Consider the following 21,801-nt stretch of genomic DNA (forward strand, 5'->3'; position numbering starts at 1 on the left):
AGACTCAGTGGTGGTGAAAAGTAACTAAGTACATTTACTTATGTACAATTTTGAGGTACTTTTACTTTACTGGAGTGGAGTATTTCCATTTTTTTTAACTTATTTGTACTAAATATTATCTATTTTTACTCCACTACATTTCTTTTCAACTGTAGTTACTAGTTAGGCTACTTTATAGATATTGATTATTACTTCAGCTCCTCTGTATACATTTCGGCCATTTGAAAATAGACGGTCTACAAGCTCACAATGCGTCGCCATGCCACACATTGTGAGCTTGTAGATCTGCTATTTTCAAACGATTTTAATACATTTGAAAACTTGTGAAATGGAATATTCTGCATAATGAGTTCAGAGTACTTTCTACTTTTGGTACTTTAAGTACTTTTGATACCAATATACTTTTGTACTTTTTAATCTAAATTTAGATTACCGGACTTTTTCTTGTAACACAGAGTATTTCTACGTGACCACAGTATTGATACTTTTACTTCAGTAAAAAAATTGGAGTACTTTTTCCACCACTGAAGAGACTACATTTCCCATGGGGCCTAGGAAACATCAATCCTTCGTCAATGGCTCTGCCGTTTTCTTCTTGTCATAATACATCTGGATCATCAGCTGTATAGCGCGCGACTGCGCAACAGTATCCTGGCAAGCTGTGAGGAAAACCTGGACGTTCTGCGAGAACATTTATACTAATAACGCTGGACAATTACTGCAATCATTGCTGAATCATTGATTTTTGCCCTTTTCCTTTGCGTCGATTACGACAGCCTGCCTTCCGTTTTTTTTATCGGTTGGCTGTGTACGACTCTACAACAACTACGGATAAGTTGGATATAACAATTCAGAAAAATCACCATTTCTGGGAAAACATTTTTTTCTGGCCACAAACGAAACATTTCAACTCGATTTGCAGCTTGATCGTTACAATCAGCGCCCATGTAGGGCTTTTTAACGGTTAGTTGTTGAGACACGCGTATTATAAAGTGCCAACGCCTTTCCCTTCTTCTGCTTCGTCCCTGGGCTAAAAGAGAGAACTTCACGCACCAGTAAAACCCCGTTTATTTTGGCCAACTTGATGAGCAGTTCTGCACAGAAGAGAGAGAGAGAGAGAGAGGCCAGTATAACGTTAGTTAGAAGTTGGTGAAAATCATGGGCTGCACGATAAGCGCCGAGGACAAAGCTGCTGTGGAGAGGAGTAAATACATTGATAAACATCTGCGAGAAGATCGAGACAAACGATCCAAAGAAGTGAAGCTGCTTTTACTTGGTAAGTAGGAACTATATACCGCACGATTTTCCTGGCAGTGATCGAGGCACCCAAGAGGGTATACTTTGGTCTGTGGTGGAAGAAGTAGTACTCCGATATTTTACTTAAGTAAAAGTAGCAATACCACGATATAAAAATACTCTGTTACAAGTAAAAGGCCTGTGTTAAAAATGTTACTTGAGTAAAAGTACAAAAGTATTGGTATCAAAATATTCTTAAAGTACCAAAAGTAGAAAGTACTCATTATGCAGAATGTCCCATTTCTCAAGTTTTCAAATGTATAAAATGTATACAAATCTTATGAAAAGAGTAGATCTACAAACTTGTAGATCGGCTATTTTCAAATGGCGGAAATGTATACAGAGCTGAAGTGGTTAATGTATCTTTTGTCATAATAATCAAAATGTATAACGTAACTAGTAACTAAGTCAAATAAGAGTAAAAGTACAATATTTGCCTCTGAGATGTAGTGGAGTAAAAGTACTGAAAATCGAAAATACTCCAATAAAATAAAATACCTCAAAATTGTAATTAAGTAGGCTACAGTACTTTAGTAGTAACTGTACTTAGTTACTTTACACCACTGGGTATCATTTGGTCTAAGTTATTACAGGGTGACAAGTTTTATGAGCGTTTTTATCTTCAGACTAGGATACTGTACATTTTATTTCAATAACTAGACTAGACAAGCCCACTATGGAATCAAGCAACTTAAAAACTGTCTGGGGTGCTTACTGCTCACAAAAGCCCGAGTATAGACGATAAAATGACCCCAAACATGTTGAAATATCCCTTTAACCCCTAATTGCCCCTGAAAACTGAGTTTCCCCTGCAGGACTAATAAGGTAATTAAAAACAAAACAAACACACAAACAAAACTTTAAAGGGATATTAAGTTGGGAACAATTTGCATTTCTATATCAACAGCTTCCCTATTTGAACTACAATGTAATGAAATTAAACGTTACAGTAGCCTATGTGTCACTAGCCTATATTATAACTGTTAACTATGTAAACACACACACACACACACGCGCACGCACACACATGCACACACACCCGCTGCCCATTCTGGCTGGTTGTAAGGAACATCATTTGTCAAATGAGTGACCCATATGGTATAGATTAGAAGATACAGACCAGAACAGAACCCAATGCTTAGTTACAACTCCTGAATCCATCTATCATTTTAAGTGATGGACTAACATAAATTAAAGAAACATGTAAACACAATATAGGACAAATTTACCCCACTTATTTAAAAAAAAATCAAAACAATCCTTTACAACTTCAAACTATATAGCTACATGTTAAGCATGTCCACTGCAACCCCTTGAATGAATCAGGAACTTAGAGGAACTGTGCATAAAAATGAAATATGATTTTTGTACTTGCCATGTCTTTCGATAAGGGATTGGAGTTTCAGGCAGGTTTCAAAACATCAAATGGAAGTAATATTGTAGATGGCAGGTGCATATAGAAGATGGCTACTTTTTGATTTTCCCATCATGACCTCATCTGTAGTACAAAGCATCCACATTAATGCTGTTTGTGTGTTGTTTTGAAGCTCAAAGTGGTGCTGGGCAAAATGCAAAAAATGTTACCAGTATGGACTGGAGCAGACGCTGCATCAGCTCACTGGCAATACAAATCACATTTGAAATGAGAATTATAACCTTAAATAAAAATAAATTAATAGCCATTGTGATTGTCTCAACAATACCTGCACCAGCAGGTGGCAGGATCAACGTTAAAGCAATAAGACACTTTGGTAGAGGTTTGGTTTGTGTAGTGACCTGGCCATGTCAAGATGTAACTAGTCCAACGGAGGAATTAACATTAGTTAATTTCCAAATTCCCCACAACATTTTGAAATCTAAATTTGCAGAATTATCGCAAGTCGCAATTGCGCAATTAGAACTTAGATTGCTTGAGATATGAAGTTGGAGAGAAAAGAAACCCTCACAATTCAGGCCTTTTTATTCAGTTGCAGAAAGATATTGACAAATAAGTGCAATATATATATTATTTATTTATTAATCTGAACATGCAGCCATATTGTTGAATATATTTGGACATAAGCATGCTAGAATCAATCTCCTTCATGCCTTTAAAAGTGAAAGGAGATTTTTTTTCAGTTTTGCTTGGTGTACAGTAAGCAGGAGATAAACAAAATTATGCCGCATTGTTATAGTGATGCAAGCATTCCATTGGAAAACAGTTTCGTTTAAAGCAGGTGAGTTATTGTAATGATTAGTGTGAAAACCTGTAAGCAGTTTTCATGTTTAACTGACATAGGCTTGATGGTCTCCAACAGAACTATTTGAAGGGTACAGTATGAACCGAATCCTACTGTGCGTGAATACATTCGCCAAGCAAATGATCTTTGGGATTTTTAGCCTGCATTGTACTGTTAGAATACCACAGTTATCACCCTCCAATTGATCCTCAAAGTATGGAAACATTCATTCTCGAAGTCCGACCACAGAGCTGAAGTGAAACCGATTTTTCCAGGCAGTGCCTTCCTCTTGTCTATACTGGAACAAGAGAGTTATGAGGAAAAAACAAGGGGAGTTTGGCTGCTGCCCCTAATACAAAACCACAGTACTGCGGGAAAGCCCGAGTGCGCTTCCAATGAAAATCAACTCCCATTTCACCACAAATGGCAATTCAAATAGAACCTCCATTCAACATGTTTGGTAAATGATGCTCGGTTTGAGGTTGTACTTCATGACCTTCCCTTAGTTTTTGGAAGGTACTGTGATGAGATTCCTTAAGTTGGTTTTCTGACAACTGGCAGAAGGCCAAAGTTGAGGTTCAGACAAAAATACCATGAATGAAGGAATTAGGCAAGATTAGAAGAGAGATCTCATCACATTGTGTTCTGTCATGCATGTCTTTGATGCATTTCTCCCACTTGTGATCCATTGGCGAGGGAAAGAATTCATCCTTGTTGAATTCCTTACTGAACATAATATTATTGTTTAACTCGAGGAACGTTAACAGTGCAATCAATTTTCCAAGCATTAACCAAGTATCAACAATATTGTCATATTTCTGGATTGGAAAACAAATGTGTCAAAGTTGGAGAATGTGTAGCTTTTCTTATTGCTGTTGCTATCTGTTGAGTACAGTAGCAATTCATATTTGAAATTCCATTGGCTGTACTGTTCTCAGTGCTGTGGTTGCTGCTAATTGCTGTGGGTCTACTGTAGATATGTCTTCCTAACAGGCAGTCCCCATTTTAATGTAAACTCAACCCACATGTTTATGGAAATTACATCTATTTCTCCATATCAGTTTGACATGCTCATGCAGCGTTCACTCTTCTCATTAGATTCCCAATTAGGCAAATGAGGATTCTATTTCTTTTCTCTTTGTCAAATGTACAGTTATGGTTTTTAATAGGCCAGAGAGCCGATGGGAGTGGGCGTGTGTTTGTGTTAGCTTAGATTGTTAACAGACCCTGTGAATGAGAGGTGGTGTTTTTGTGCCCCATGTGCTCTCTGTTGCACTGAACAGCATGATATCTGGGCTAGCTTCTCCAAGGGTAGTGGAAAATATTGGCTCAGGCAGCAGTGTGGCAACTGTTTCCTGTTAGTCTTGATTATTTTAACGATAAAGGCACATTATGCTGCTGATATCAGTTTTTCCTTAATTTTTTCACTCCTACGTGGTTTATCAAAATACTCTTTTAGCAGTAGACAGACAATTCTGTCTTTTGGAGTGGCTGTGGAGTTGTCACTGGTCACACATGACATTTGTTCCATCAAGTCCTATTTCATGTGTTGTCTTTTCAGGAAGGCAGCCTGCTTCACTGATATCTATTCAGGAATTCAGATGGTGACCCTCAGCCTCTCTGACGTTCTTAGACTCTTGTACACTAGAGTCTCAATCTGTATTTGCAAATCCTCCACTTGTGTTGGATTATTGTCTTCCTATGACGTGCTCACACTGTGCTATAGATATGAGCCAATGAGAGAGTCTGTTTCTTGAGACAGAATTTACTCCCTTATAACGCCAAACCCGGCCTGATGCATCAATACCACTGTTGGATATGTCTAATGACTTAGGCTCACTCTGCCCCTACAGAAATGTCTTCCATTAAACTCCATGTGTATTCTTTATCTTGCTATAATCTTCATTGCATTATAAGAAATTGTCTTCTGATAGACTTGAAGAAAAATGCTTCTATTCTTGTTGAAGCAAAGAGAATGATGCTTTGTGTGCATGCAAAACAAGATATACTGTAGGCTTCTAGTTTGAGGCCAGTAATGTTAATCTTCATTAACGGTGCAATTGATGTGTACAGAGGTTTGACACGCACAAGCACAGGCTGCTTATGTGGGGGCTTAGTTATTTGTATTTCAGTGTTACATGATATATTAGGCCTATTATAGGTAATAGGCCCAATGTCCCCAGGACAACAGTAGTTTTTGAAAGGCAATTTTCTACGGTGTGGCCCCAAAGCCAGCCATCTTATCTGGAATAGGGTTGGTCTGCATTTATGTATTCCCCCACAAAAGTAATATATCTGTATTCACAAAATATGACCAATTACCCACACGGCTCAGATCTGATGCTGGTATGCCAGGCACAGTTCGCCTCACACTGTTAAACTCACATTAGCAATGAAACATCTACTGAGTTGTTCAACTGCAGTGGGCAAGGTTTTGCTTGTTTGTCTGCAACATTGTCATTGACATTAAATATGATGTTCGTTCTGTGTGTGTGCGTGCGTGCTGTGCTGTACTGCTCTGCAGTGCACTTGGGCAAATACGAGAGTGAAAATGCACATTTGACCCAGATCATACAGTATATGGGTACAAAACGATCACTACAGGAGCTACTGCATATCAGCCATTACTACTAAAAGACTGTCTGTCATGATCTGATCAATCCTGATTGGTTCTGAGTCTTCTCTCTCGCTCTCGCTCTCGCTCTCGCTCTCTCTGTGTGAAAAAAGGGCGTGCCCTTCAAATGTGGGTGTTTGCTATTTATTTAGCTGGCAAAATGGGCTTGGCTTTGCCCCAAAAAAAGGCCTTTTCTGCTAAATGTGGGGGTGTGACTTTTGTGATGATTGTTCGCTCTCGCTTCCCAAGTTCCCCTGCTCTAGAGGTGCGGGCAGAGAGTTCCCATGCTCTGGAGGGAGGTGCGGTCCTGGCTCACGCACACACACAGCCAGAGAAGGGCAGGAGGACGCTGCCTTCAAACTTATAAAGGACTGTTTTATGAACGAGAGGGCGCTTATCATCTCCAAAGCGCAGATCGACACGTACAACACACACAAAAACAGCAGTCTAAACTACCACTACCTCTTGGTGCTAATAGTGTTAGCGTCTACATTGTTTACTCATTGATACAACGGAGCAGAGCGTTGGCGAGCGCTGCAGCTCCGACTTTGAATGTCATGATATTCAAAATGTATGTTTTGTATATCAATTACTTCTTGTTCCTCTTCGCACTGGTCAAACGTGAGAGAGAGCAAATGTGAAGCGATTGGTTTGAGGCTTCTCGAGATCAAGAAGACAGAATTACCACATTACCTCACATGGCTAATGTATAGGTCTTGATTAACCAAACAACTGTTATACACTTCCGGTAGTACTTCTGACTCCGAGCATACTGGACTCTGTGTAGCACCATTTCTAATTCATTCATGCAGTTGTAACCGCCACACAGTAAACCACAGGAAACCTTATTTACTTGGTTGTGTAAGCCTGTGATGCGAGAGTGCGGGCTAGCCAACACCAACTCGGGACTCCTGAATCGCTGCCCTCCACACTTTCCTATCTAACATCAGGGTCTTGAGCTCTACATTGTTGTTAGCTAAGCTGTTACGCCACAGTGCATCTACGTAGGTGGTGGTGCCCTTCTTGCCTTTCCTGGCTTTGCCCTGGGTTAGCTCCCATATTGTCAGTTTGCTTGCCACTAGTTCCGGATGCCTGACGCACTGCCCTGCCAGCCTCATCCTTCTCTCGCGGACTTTATCTGTGACCCGTGGTAGGTCCCCGTAGAGGACCACATTTCTGATGTGGTCCGTCCATGTGACACCTAGTGCCATTCCTAGCATTCTTGTGTAGACTCCATCCAGGGCCCTTTCCTGTTGTGCTGTGAGGGTCCATGTCTCAGCCCCATACAGCAGTAATGACTCCATTGTAGCTATGAACATGTGGTGTACTCGCCCCAGTGCCTTCTCCCTGCCATTGATTGCGAGTCTCAGGGCATGGTCCATCGCTATAATGGAACAGGAAGGGGGCCAGAGTGTCACCCTGTAGGACGCCCGCTAGGATCTCAAAGTCTTTGGTGTCACTGTTGTGAATTTGAACCTTGGCTCGAGTAAGGCTGTAACTTGTCTCTATCATCTGAACCATCTTCTCAGGAACTCCTTAGGCCCGGAGAATGTTCATGAGTTTCTTGGCCTTTTGGAAGTCAATGAAGATGATCACAGCTGACAGGTTCCGCTCCCTTACTCCTTCCAGTATCCTCCTCAGCGCCTTTTGTTCGCTCCCGGCGGCAACCGTTCTGTGAGTTTCTCAGAGGGTCTAAGATGGGTCTAAGACGGTTGAGGATCATCCTGTTCGCTGGCTTGGTGACTTGTGAGCTCAGGCTGATGCCCCGATAGTTGTGTGTCTTGATCAGGTCGCCTGACTTTGGTACTGGAACGATGATCATTGTGTGTCACAGCTTCGGCAGCTCGTAAGACGTGTGTGCTTGGTTGATGAAATCCAACACCACCTCGTCTATGGGCAGTTGGGCACATACTTCAGCACCTCTGGTGTCACTCCATCCTCCCCGTAGCTCTTGCCGCACTTGATAGTAGCCATCAAACATGGCCTGCAATGCTTTCTAGCCTAGTGTACATGATTGATGGTCTGCTAGGCAGCTACTACCTTACTGTAGTTTGGTTAAAAGGGAGTGCCTGGCGAAAAAACAGGAAATGTATTTGTAGTCTAAACTATTTACTAATATTTCAATTAAATCATGTCATATAGATACAATGTTTTCACTATGCGCATTCAATATCATTCAAAAGCATTCATTAAAATAAAATAATCCTGTTGTGCTACGCGTTATCACACTGGGTTCCTCTACCTCAACTGCTAACAAGTGGAACCCATAGCAAAAACGGAATCACCAGAACTTGCTGTTTTGAATTACTGTACATAGCGTACATACATACAGATGTACCTAAGCACAACGTTTTACTCTCACTAGGATTACGCTTTCTACTTAACAAAGGAAGGTTGTTTTCATGTAATTAAACAAGTAAAATGTGATACTTTTGTTAAAATACAAATCACCTTAATTATCGGCTCAACTGAAAAGGTGATAATCTCAAAACCGGTTAAACAATAGTATTAAAATGTTCAAGAGTAGGCTACAGTCAATGGCACTTTATTGGACATATTAAGTGTCACATGAGACCACTGGATGCATTTCAGTCAGGAACACTCGTGTCATAAATAGATTTAAGCATTTATTGCAAAATAATTTACTACAGTTATACTTGGTGTTGATGGCTTTGTTCCCTTATTTGAGCTAAGCAGCATGCAAAGCTAAATCACGGAACGCTTTGAGTATACAAGAGTGATTCCAAAGCAAAACATTGAATCAGTTTAACTTGAGCCTTGCAAAACCTGAATTCAGGTTTATCTTTAGAGCCATGCGACATTGAATTTGAGTTTAACTTTAACTTTAGAGCCATGCAAACATTGAATTTCAGCTTACTTTAGACCAGAGCCATGCAAACGTGAATTTCAGTTTAACGTTTGAGCCATGCAAGACACTGAACTTGGGCAAGCTTGCCAGAAGCAGCAATTGAATAGCAGAGATCCAGAGTAGGTTGGAGCCATATTTAAAAGGACCACCGTGTTGTGCGAATGAGCTGTGATTGGAGTGTTCAAAAGTGTGTTTGATTGGAAACAAACATTCGACTCCTGTGTCCTGCATGAACTAATGCGATGACCCTCTGAACAGGGGTTCCGTCCCCCAATTATTTCAGCTTGTGACCCAAAAGACTTTGGTCTCTCCTGGGTCCCAAACTTACAAAAATATGTGTTTATTTCTTCCACAGGGCCAAAGACTAACTTTGGTTGGCTGCTAAGTGTAATGTAAGGTGCACTGGTGCGATGAATGAAATGTTTTAGTTGCACTGGACAGTTTGTTAGGTGCATGTGCACCCAAAATCTACATTTACAGTGTTTCTATGAGAAAACATCCTTCAAATGACATTTTAACACATATTAATATTTAATGAATATTATCCAGATTTGATATGTTTATCTATCATCTTTTATTTATTTATTTTTAATTAGAATTAGAATGAATATGTTGAATAAAAGCCATTCTAAGGCTACAGTATACCTGATTTGAAGATAAGGGAAATTTTTGCTAGTAGTCACATCTGACATTTTATCAACACTTGTTCCTCAACTTGAGCAATCTGGCCAGTATCTCTAAAGAGGATGTGGTTGCACCCAAGTTATGATGCATAATTCATGTAATTCTGATTGCGGCTTTGTGTTTTCCCATTACGCAATGTCACATTGTGTTGGCTAAATGATAATCAGCTGCTAGACCCAGTTGGGTAAATCACCTGTTTGTCACCAAGATCGACCACAATTCATCTTCACTTTATTTGTCACATCACAAGTTTCGTTGTGTAAAAGAGTGGGTGAAAATGTTTTTGAACAAGCTATGTATTGTAGTTCACATAAGGGGAGGGGGGGTATATATATCAAACATCAAAACCGAAGAGTATTGAATATAAACAAAGTGTGTACTCAAAAACAAATTATCAGATACAGTATCATATATATATATATATATATATATATATATATATATATATATATATATATATATATATATTAGAGGGAGAGATACACACACACACACACACACACACACACACACACACACACACACACACACACACAAGAAGTGTGTGGGAATGCAGTATACGCACATCAGCCATATATACATGAAGTGTTAATTGATTTCAGCCCTTTTCACACAGTTTCTAGTGCTGTTTTGATTGGTACCACCTAGGGACCACCCAGCACAAGAACACTGGCTGTTATTGCATTGTGTTTTGCCAGCTGTGCAGTTCTCCAAATAAAGGGGAAGTGGAACAGATATGCTGCATAATATGGCTGTCATCGAAGCTAAAGCATTAGTCAAACTTGCACAATGTCAGCGGAATATTGCTGACACACCCACATCAGGAACGCCAGCTCATAATATTTATTTCGTTAACGCCTGGGTGGAGGTTGTAGAAAACTAAACTATAGTATACAGGCTGGCTACTTGTGGGCATGTCGACTAGTGTGGTGACAGTCTCCTATAGGCAAATGGAAACGGCGACCTTTATAAATACTTGCCTAAATAGGCACTTCACAATGTGCATTACATTCACTCATTCATTCACTTGCCGACAGCGGAGGAAACCATGCAAGGAACCAACCTGCTCATTGAGAGCAGTTATGGGTCAAGTGTCTTGCTCAAGGACACTCGACAATAACACAGGGGGACACTGCTGGCCCACTACGAGGGCCTTCACAAGTTGGTGCAACTAAGAGATAAATAATTGGAATAAAAATACATTTATTCATGCATAGATTTTCCTGCTGTAGACTTTTTTTTATGGCTGAGGGGGGTTCTGTTTCATGACATCATGCGCGTTGCGGGATGAGCTGTGATTCTACAGTATGTCTGTCCCCTCAAAGTAGAACAGACAAACCCTGTTTTTGTACTGTAGATGGCATGGCCAAAGGCCAAGACTCCAATGGCTGCTGTCATTTCTAATATGTGATTGTTCTTGCCTATTTTTTCAGGTGCTGGAGAATCTGGGAAAAGCACAATAGTGAAGCAGATGAAGTAAGTTTCAACTTGTCAAGGAACATTAATGGTAACAGCTTAACACATTGGGTGCCAGAGGTTTATTAAAATATTATACGTTGAGTGCCAGCATTTCTTCCATCCACTTGCGTTATACGTTGAGTGCTGTGAGAAGCCCCGACGCGGAAATGCATGTAAACAAAGCGTGCGTGCGAGACGGCGGAGGGTCCCGACTAACGCCTGGAACAATAATATTTCTAACGCGACCCTCCATTGCAGCGTGATCGCCGATCGAAAACGGCTCGTTTCCACCACATTAAAAAGAAATGGAGATATTAAGCTTTTAATCAAGGAGATAACATTGAAAACGCCGACCGGAAGGATTTTTGACATGGAGCCAGATCCAGCCTCTTCTTCTCAGAAACTACTTGGGTGATGTCAAAGTTTCGTTTTAGCGCCCCACGTGGCCCACATGTATAAAAATAGAATTGGGTCAAAAACGGTCCGGACCGTTTTCGGCACTTCTCGTTTGGACCCTCAAAAACGGTCCGGACCGTTTTTGGCATTCAATGTGTTAAATGGCACTCTATCCAACTCTTGCATTTTGTTGGAAACACTGACCCTAATTTTGCGATCATGCGTTTTCTGTTCCAAGTGTGGCTTTCTTGTCAGAGGATATTGGTTCAGGAAGAATTTCCATTACAGACCGAGTTCAACACTGATGCAGAACTGGAGCTAGTTTTGCACTGCTTTAGGCAGAGGGGGAAGTGCTCTTTTTACATAACCGACCAAACAATGGGCACAGAGGCCAGCCGTAGCCTGGCAAGGCCTCAATAGATTCCCCCAGATTCCCACATTAAGCGTGCTGCATACCCAGTGAAGTGCAAAATTCCAGCATTAACTCATTCAGTGCCAAAAATATTTCTGGCTATATCACCCCTGTGCCAAGGCCAAAAATACATTGTAAAAAAAAAAGTGCTTTGGAGCCGAGATACAGCCTTTTCAGTTAAAAAGTTAAACAAGAAGTGAATGGAGCAGCAAATCTTCAAATCATCATATCTTGGGTTCTGAACCTTTTTTTTCAAAAAAAAAAAAAAAAAAAAAAAAAAGATGTTTTTTTGAGTTTTTTTTTTTTTTTTTTTTTTTTTTTTTCATGACGTCTCAGACGTCATTGGCACTCTGGGCTTATGAAAAACGTGACGTCTGCGACGTCATTGGCACTCAATGAGTTAACAGTTGTTAGGAAAAGTTCCAACTCTCCAGCATGTTCCTCATTTGGCGCTTTACATCCTTCGACTGTTAACCATATTAAACCTGGCATCCTAATTTTGGGCTTGTCAGTATAGGTGAACAGAAAAAAATAAAATTAAATCATTTTCTTTTCTCCCCCCTTTCAGAATCATCCATGAAGATGGCTACACTGAAGAAGAGTGCAAACAGTACAGAGTTGTGGTGTACAGCAACACCATCCAGTCCATTATTGCCATCATCAGGGCAATGGGCCGGTTAAAGATAGAATTTGAAGATTCTGCCCGGGCGGTACGCTAATTCTCAAACTACATCAAAATATATTTAACACATGGATTAAGGCTCTGATTTGGATTCCATAAGAGGCCAGCATATCTTTCTCTTGGCTAACTCTTCTCTTTCTCTTAAGGATCATTTATATTTAGTTGGGTGCCGGTGTCACACACCGAAAATAGCCGATATGCAAGTGCACAAGGTGTTGCAGCGCAACATGTTGTGAGCTTGTAGACTTGCCATTTTTGGTGCGCGACATGGTCAAACTAGCAATAGAATACATTTTCTGTACATGCATGCTACCTTAAAGGTAGGGCAAGTGATATAAGCTCTATATTCTGAGCGTAATCATTGTTGTGTAGACTGTTCAGTAACAGAGGTCTCCACGTCTCTCTAGCTCTTTAATAAAGAAAAAATAAATGTTCAGGTGGGTTGCCAATTTCATCCAATCAGGAGAGATGACCCATTTCTCAGCTTCAATTTTATAGTGTTCCAGTTTCAATTTTGTCTGCACATTTCTTTGTGTCATTACTTCCAATTTCACTTTTTCACAGGATACAAGTTTATCCTGTATCCTGTGTGAATTCTCTCTCCTGATTGGATAAAATTGGTATCCTACCCTGAATTTTCCTGCTTACTGAAGAGCCTTTCTACTGAACAAACACAATAGCAATGATTACTATCAGAACCCTTGAATTAAAACTTTTCATTGGTGAGGTTTTGCTTTAATCCCTGTGAACATCTCAGCACATTCAGAGACCCATCTGCTCTCAGAAAGCTTAAATGTGTACTTTACCTTCCCCCCTGAAATAGATTGACACACAAAATTGCAATGACAGATTTAACAGTAGGGTTGGGCTGTGTCCTTGTGAGGGGCACTTGTTTTTAAAAGGCTATCGTGTTTGTTGTTGCCAGGACGATGCCCGCCAACTCTTTTCTCTGGCAAGCTCGGCGGAGGAGGGAGTGATGTCATCGGAGCTGACTGGAGTCATACTTAGACTGTGGATGGATGCCGGAGTTCAGGACTGCTTCGGTCGATCTCGAGAGTACCAGCTTAATGACTCTGCTTCATAGTGAGGACTCCTCTTTTCCCTCCCCTACGTTTATGCCTTTGTTACTGTAGCATTTACCCTCAATACGCATTAGGGTGCATTTTCATCGAGGAGAAATGAACAAGTTTAGATTTGCATCACCAGTCTTCAATTCACATGCGCTGAAAACGAGTATGAGAAACGAATGCTCAGATTTTCGTCATCATATAGAAGGTTACAGTTTTCACTGGAAGGCCAGGCCCAGCTTTCCACACGCAACAGAACCTGTGTACAAGTACAGGAGGGAGACAAGATGAGTCTTGCTCTTTTTTTCTTGTGGCAGCTTGTTTAGAACATTGCTTTGCAAGCGATGACATTCCTGAAAGGAAAGAGGGTTGTGAAATGGCGGTGTTGTTTCTTTAGGGTTTAGGTATCAGTTAAGTTGAAATTTTTGGTTTTCACAATACAGCTAAGAACACAATGATATAAATGTATTAAATTAAATTAATTGAAATGTACAATCTTAATCAAGTATATACAATATGCACAGATTTCAATCTGACAAATTTAGCTGGTTGTCTGTTGACACTTAAATGAAGATTGATAAAGTCCAATGTTTTTGGCTTTCCCTCATGTTTATATCACAAATGCCCCAAAAGAAAGTGCTGTACAGTAGGTTAGTGTGAAGGACATACCTTTTGTTTTGAAAACAATGGACATGTCGTGGTTGTAGTTGCAGTTTTCCACACTTCTTCCAGACTAGAGGGACCAGTGTAGTTAGTCTGTAGTTGCTACGCTCTGTTTTCACTCGCAGCCAGTGTTTATCATCCATCAAAATACACACCCATATTTAGTATCCTTCTGCAATCCTTGGCTATCCGTCTCCAGAACTATGTCCCCCAGTTCACTAAACCTGATTGTCCAAAGAATATCTCATTATCTTGCAGTGTTTTGACATCTCCTGAATCAACAGTTATTTTAACATAGAATTAACCCTGTGTTTCTGTGAGTTGGAGAAACTGCATGATTTTGTCATTTGGTGTGTTTTGGTGTGTATTGTAAGTTTAGTTTACATAATTAACATAGTTAATAATAGTTATAATATAGGCTACTGACACTTACTTTAACATTTAATTTCATTACATTGTAGTTCAAATAGGAAGATGTTGATATAGATATGCAAATTGTTCCCAATTTATCCCTTAAAGTTTTGTTTGTGTGTTTATTTGTTTGCTTTTAATTCCGTTTTCAGGGGCAATTAGGGGTTAAGTGTCTTACTCAGGGCCCCTTGACACATAGACCAGGGCTGAAAGGCGAACCAGTGACCTTCTGATTACCCTATTACCCTAGGTGTGCAGCCCTCTGCAAACCTCCATTACATTTCTTTGTGTTCTTGTGACTTTGCACTGGTCTTCCCGGGAACCCCTTACTTCAGTTGTTCTCAAACATTTTCATGTCAAGGACCACCAACTTAATACGTATTTGGCCGCAGACCCCCATCTGAAAATATTTTGTGCCAGGGACCCCCATAAGAGAAGAGTTGTGTTGATCAATTACTATTATGATTAATGTTTAAAAAAAAATGTTGCTATGCGACACGCTGTGAGCTTGTACGTATCGGCTATTTTTGAATAACCAAAGTATAGGGTTAAAGAATGATTTTTGATCTTATGATAACTAATATTGTTGGGGACCCCCTGGAACCCCCTCAAGGACCCCTGGGGGTCCCTGGACCCCACCATGAGAACCACTGCCTTACATAATTATCCTATGTATCTGTCCCTCAGCTATCTGAACGACTTGGACAGGATCGCTGAGCCAAGCTACATTCCAACCCAGCAGGATGTGCTGCGTACGCGTGTCAAGACCACTGGCATTGTAGAGACCCACTTCACCTTCAAAGAGCTGTATTTCAAGTTAGTAAACTTATCATTTGTTTTTCCCCACACATCGTAAAATGGCTTTGACCGACTGTGCCAGTAAATGAAGGTGTCAGATAAATTAAGGATTAGATTAACTTCATTGGTCTCTAGGGGGGAGGGGGAGTGGCCTAAGACTGAGCTAAAGATTAAAATACAGTCTAGCTTAAATAATATGAAAGATAAAAAGAATATGAGGGAATTACTATAAGACTTTCTCTATAATTAATAAATTAATAATTTACACAAGCAATAATATGAAAGTTACTGTCCACAAGAGGGCATTTGCATTCATTGTTTCCTTCACTCCCAGACAATTGCAAGCCATTTTTTAATGAATTGCCATCTAATGGAATCTTTACGGGCAAACACTCCCCGGGCAAACATTAACTTTAATTGACTCATCTATTAAAACTGCTCGGTTGCTTTGAATTAGGTGTTCACTGAATTGATGTAGGAGCACATAACATTCTTGCGTTCCTCTCTCAGCTGAATGGCTCAATATACTGTAGCTTCGGTTTGTCTGAGAGGGCCCCAGGTGGGGTGCCGAGGCAGCCTATGCGACAGTGATATTACAGAGTTAACTATAACGGAGCAGGGTCAGTGGCCTGTTATGTGGGGCTTTGTGAATTGTTCTCTTGGCCTAGATTTAAGAGGACCCTCAGCCTCATTACGTTCAAATGACCACATTTGCTGTGCATTTGCATGTTAATTGCGTACATATGTCTCCGTTTGCAGGATGTTTGATGTGGGAGGCCAGCGTTCAGAGAGAAAGAAGTGGATCCACTGCTTTGAGGGTGTGACAGCCATCATCTTCTGTGTAGCTCTTAGTGACTATGACCTTGTCTTGGCTGAGGATGAGGAGATGGTAAGGAATGGAGGTTTGATTATGTTGCATTACGTATGTTAATGTTGCTGTTTGTTTTCAGATTATTGAACGTAAATGTATGTACTTGACCAAATTGTATGGTTTTGTCAGTTCTGCAGTGCATTCATGTACAGTTTGTACACTTGTTTTACTTGTCCTTTACTCTTTTATTTCCCCCAGAACCGCATGCATGAGAGCATGAAGCTTTTTGACTCCATCTGCAATAATAAATGGTTCACAGAAACTTCCATTATCCTCTTCCTCAACAAGAAGGACTTGTTTGAAGAGAAGATCAGCAGGAGTCCACTTACCATCTGCTACCCTGAATATTCTAGTGAGACACTGACATATTGTACATCAAGCTGGTGTATTATTTGTATTTCAAAGGACCTATTCTGTAATATTATAATTTTTGTTTGGGTCCTTGGGTATTTTATTGTTGTGGGTTTTATTGCAGAAAGAGAAATATATTGAGACAACTCCTTTTTGGGCGGTGAAACCGCCCCTATAAGTGAGATTTGGAAAAATGTACAAATATCTTGGGCAGTGAAACCACCCCTGAAAGTGAGGTTTGGAAATTTGTACAATTATCCTGCGCTGTGATTGGCCAATCACAATCTATTCAGGACTGTGATTGGCCAGTGTCACATGACACATGTGCATAGCCCTATATAAGAAACCATAACTTTAAAAAAACCATACATTTGTTTTTTTTAAGTTATGGTTTTGTCCATCATAAAGAGTGTTTCATCATTGGTTGACTCCATTCAGTATTGTGGTTAGCTAGGAAGACACCGCCCACTTCACACAGGGTGTGATTTTTTAGTAATATCTGGGGAATTATTAGAAATTGCACCTATTATTGTTATTTTTGTATCCACCATAACTTTGGCATGTTTCAGCACCCACAGTTTGTGCACCATACACGTATCATTTTATTTGAAGTTGCTTGGTAGTTTAAGGCAAATTGCATAGCAGCAATGTTGAGTTTAACATGAAATTCCTCATCATCATTAACCCTCTGGTGTCTGGCATTTTGTTTTAATACAAAATGACTATCCTTTTTCGTCAGGGCTGGCATGGCTGATAGATATTGTGTTATTATAATATTGAAAGCCTGCTGTATACAGCAAGCGAGATGTAGTTTGCTGCTCCTCATATTTAAATTTGTGGTTGCAAAATTTGCCACTAAATAATTTAGCTCACTTGTATCTCGTCTAAATGTAGTCTTTCAATATTTATGTCACATGCTTGCGTTAGTGGGCCAAAATTGGCACAATCATGTATTTAAAGAAAAGTTTTCTTTGATTTGATTATTTTTCAGAACTTTTTGCCATTATTTCGTTTTCATCTCGGTTCTGCAATGGCGTTTAGTTTTTTCTAATTGAGACCCTTTGCTGTACTTTAGGTGCTAATAGGTACGAAGAGGCTGCAGCTTACATCCAGTGCCAGTTTGAGGACTTAAACAGAAGAAAGGACACCAAGGAGATCTACACCCACTTCACCTGTGCCACTGACACCAAGAACGTGCAGTTTGTCTTCGATGCTGTCACTGACGTCATCATCAAGATCAACCTGAAAGAATGTGGGCTGTATTGAGGCCCCAAGCACTGCAGGTTAGCTCCTTCAATGTCAGCATTTCCACAGCAATTAATTTAACTCCAAAGAGTGTACAAATACGGGTCCATTTGGTTCCAAAAATCCACTTCCTCCTTGTGAACTTGTGAACCTGAATGTTTTGATAAAAGTTTAACTCTAATTGGTATGTAGTATACCTTTAGGAATGGAATTTACTTTTCAATGTTCAAGGGCTCATCATTATTACACAGCTTGTAGCAACATTGTAGGCAGATCAAATGTTTTTACTTTGAGCTTTGAGTGTGCATAACAATAGAAATAAGATGATGCATTAAGGTAAAATACAAATAGTGACAATAATAGGAATATAATAGGAAACAAAATTGTAAAATATCAATAGACTGTGCTAGCACCTGTACGGACTGTAATCTAAAACTGTATTGTTGTACAGTCTATAGAGTAGCTATATAAATAGAACTATATCATGTCCTGATGGCACCCTTCTGCAGTATGAAAACTATAACCCTGTACAGTCTATAATGTATAATTATTTTCGAGTAGAAACTTTGTATCTCCATCTTTCAACTTTTTATGTAATTTATAAATTAATGCCCTATTTTATACTTCAATGTATGACATGTGACGCATTGTGAGCTTGTAGATCTGCATTTTTTTTTGCTATTTTTGAACAATTTTGAAAATGTTCTTCTGTAATGACTGCACAATGAATGCATAATAGGTATGCCAGGTTGAAAGTGGTTTAGTCTGTCTGGGTTTTATAAATATCGAACAAATTAAAAGTATCAAGAAGAGCTTGTGACTAAATAATAACTACACTGGATCCATTGGAACACAGGTTTTCCATTTCCTGAAAAGTAACGGTTTTGGACATACAAGGTCTGGGTATTAAACATGTTTCTTTATTTTTCTGCATTGTAGATGTCGGGGGGGCACGCGGATTGGGACTCCTGAGCCGGTATGTCTTGTCTGCAGTAGATGATTTGGGAAATAGGTGTGGCTAATGACTGAGGCAAGCAAAGGTGACCATGCTGCATGCTGGACCTTAACTCTACACTCTGGGGACTTCTTTACGTCAATCTTTTTTTTTTTCCTTAACATATTTTTACCATGCATTGCAGAGAGTATTAGGATGAACTTGGGGGGAGGGGGTTAAAAAATCACTGTGATTTCATCAGGAGTCCTGTCATATTTATGGTCCTCGTGCCTGTCACAGGGCTCGCTGTTTAAGTAGTTCCTTAATTGTCTTCATTTTCAAATCAAGCTCTCACATAGATTGTCACAGTACTGTGCACCAGGACCAAAACAAACGGCTTGTTTGTCAAACCCATTACTGCATCTCATAATTCCTTGACTGATGTTTTTATTCACCAGTCTTGATTTTTATGTTTCTTCTTATCTTAGCTGTAAGTTTGAACCACGTTCTTGTTATTGAATATTTCTCATTTTTAAATTTTAAATTTGTTATATTTTATTTGAAAATTGGGTTGCACTTACATAGACTTTCCATCTAGGATGCCATAATTTGTGGATTTAGTGTGACCATTCTGGTGTACAAACTCTAACTAGTTTTGTCTCGAGACTTTCAGTAAGAAAGAGCCTCATTAATTAATTTTGTTTCCATGCCTAGATTTAAACAAGAGATTTTAGCAGTGCAACAAAGCTGTGTACTTCGTAATTATCTCTGCCAGGAGATTATGCGTGAGTCCGCAGCTAATATGACATACCACTAGGCCGATCAGCATTATGTTTCTTGTGCACGCTTTTTCTAATCAGTCAATGACAACTTTGTCTTTTTTATATATACCGGTAATTGCAGAGCAATTGTCCCTCTATGGGTATATACTGTATAAATGTTCCAATTACAAAGCTCCTATCACTCCAACTTATGCCATGGGATGTACCGGAACTAGACAATTGCGGACAAGCGCGTTCACCGGTACAAGCCAACGTTTGATTAACACCAAAATATGAATTTATAAGTTTGACAACAATCAACATTCTCCAGTCTTTAGAAGAAATTTAGAGTGCCAACGCTCAGTAAATATTTCACCAAAAGTAATATATCCTAATACAGTCTCACCTTGAAGGAACAGACAGTAGAGTTGCCAAGTGAGCATCCTGGATTTGAAAATAACATGTTTTTGGTGATGTGATCAGGTCATCCCGAGAGGAAGACAGTAGAGATGATGTACATGGCTGTAAATGTAACTGCACACATTGCTATTATTATTAGGGCATGGTTCCTGGCGGAGATTTTTGCTCTGCTGAGCACACCTTTCTAGTTTTTATTGTAATTGGACCACTTTGTATTGAACAATATTTTTGTATTTAGGAATAGGACACCTCACTGCAGCACAATTTGTAATGTTTCATTAAGGGAGAACTCTTCACTGTTCTGTGATCGTTCCACTTGACATTGCAAAAGATGAATAATATTACATGCCTGAAAGCCAATTTGATGTGTTATTACTTATTTTACTCTAGGTAAATTTGTTCTTAATCCTGTGGATTGCAGTAAAGAAATATAAACAGACCAAACAAGGCAAGTCAAATAGTAGTTTGTTACAGTGGGATGCTGTGTCATTGCTCAATGGCTCAGAGCCATAGTCTTTTGTAAGAATTGTGTTGGCAATATAACAGACTGTGGTTTGGGTTCGTTTGATCACTTCCTTTCACAGAAAACGAAACAGCATTGAGGCGTTGTGCAGGAGTAACAATGTCTTGTCAATTTTTCATTTGTGCAGTTGTAATGTTCATCTCTTAACACAATTAAATGACAACACTAAGCTTTGCTCGTCCTGCATTTGTTACTGTTGCATGCCAAATCAGTTGCCGTGGGCAGGGCATATCGGCCGTATCCTATATAAACCTTTTGGTCTGTGACTAATGAAAGATAAATGCCTCGCCCCCAAATGGAGCAGAGAAACGGGGCTTGCAGAATAGGAACAATGCTATACTGTAGAATAGATGCCCATGAATGCACCTTTCAGCTACAGCTGAGGACCTAACTGATGCCAGCAGTGCTGGTCAAAGAACCCCAGATCTCCAATACAGGTCCAACTTTTTATCGCTGTTTGTTTCACTCTTAAGGAATAAGCAATAGGAAAATAAGCTAGTGAATATTTGGCATCAAACTATTCATATACCGTAGTAACTACGGTATATGAATACAGGTTGATGCTGTGAGGAAGTTATGAAAAGAATATGAAAGAATTAACCTCGTTCTGAATAAATATTATGTTGATTGTGATATTTGCGTCCTGTGTGAATGTACTAATTACACAAACAACCATTGAAAATAATGTTTGCCAGTGAATTAATCCCACGGGGGGGGGGGGCAAAAGGCACCAGAGAGAGAAGAAGGAAAGAAACTTGTGTGTGTAATCTTAAAATGATGTAGACTCAGCCTCATAGGGTTAATGCATCTTTATTTCATGCCTCTACGTTTCATAAGAAAGGACAGACTCAATAGATTTACAATCCCTTTTGAAAATAAACCAACATCCCTCTAGTCTTGTAGAGGGATATAGCCATTGATCTACTCTTATGTACAAAGTTTCTCTACCATGTTTGAGCCTCTTTAAAATTATTCATGATCACATTAACATGTACATTTTGTAAGTGAATTGAAATACATTAACACTAGAATAGATACATGTACAATTTGGTTTGTAATCTGGATATACTGTAAGCACTGGAACTATCTGTGAGATCAGCTCAGCAACCTTTCTTTACAGTTAACAT

At 39.6% G+C, this 21,801-nt stretch overlaps 1 protein-coding gene across 1 annotated transcript; it reads left to right on the forward strand.

Annotated features, from left to right (window-relative positions):
- Positions 1-608: 608 nt before the first annotated feature.
- gnai3 (guanine nucleotide binding protein (G protein), alpha inhibiting activity polypeptide 3) lies at positions 609-20,848 on the forward strand. Its single transcript, XM_080445407.1, has 9 exons — positions 609-1,276; positions 11,116-11,158; positions 12,517-12,658; positions 13,556-13,713; positions 15,459-15,587; positions 16,329-16,458; positions 16,639-16,792; positions 17,867-18,074; positions 18,976-20,848. The coding sequence occupies exons 1-8, from the start codon at positions 1,159-1,161 to the stop codon at positions 18,055-18,057; spliced, it is 1,065 nt and encodes a 354-aa protein (XP_080301533.1). The 5' UTR covers positions 609-1,158; the 3' UTR covers positions 18,058-18,074; positions 18,976-20,848.
- Positions 20,849-21,801: the final 953 nt, after the last annotated feature.

The sequence above is a fragment of the Gymnoscopelus braueri genome (genome assembly GCF_963280865.1).
Source record: "Gymnoscopelus braueri genome assembly, chromosome: 12".
Lineage (NCBI taxonomy): Eukaryota > Metazoa > Chordata > Actinopteri > Myctophiformes > Myctophidae > Gymnoscopelus > Gymnoscopelus braueri.

Excerpts from the sequence above, each read along its gene's own strand:
- gnai3 (XM_080445407.1), top strand. The coding sequence starts at position 1,159 with ATGGGCTGCACGATAAGCGCCGAGGACAAAGCTGCTGTGGAGAGGAGT. Across the intron at positions 11,159-12,516 it reads ACAATAGTGAAGCAGATGAA|AATCATCCATGAAGATGGCT; the intron begins GTAAGTTTCAAC and ends CCCCCCTTTCAG. Across the intron at positions 12,659-13,555 it reads TTGAAGATTCTGCCCGGGCG|GACGATGCCCGCCAACTCTT; the intron begins GTACGCTAATTC and ends TGTTGTTGCCAG.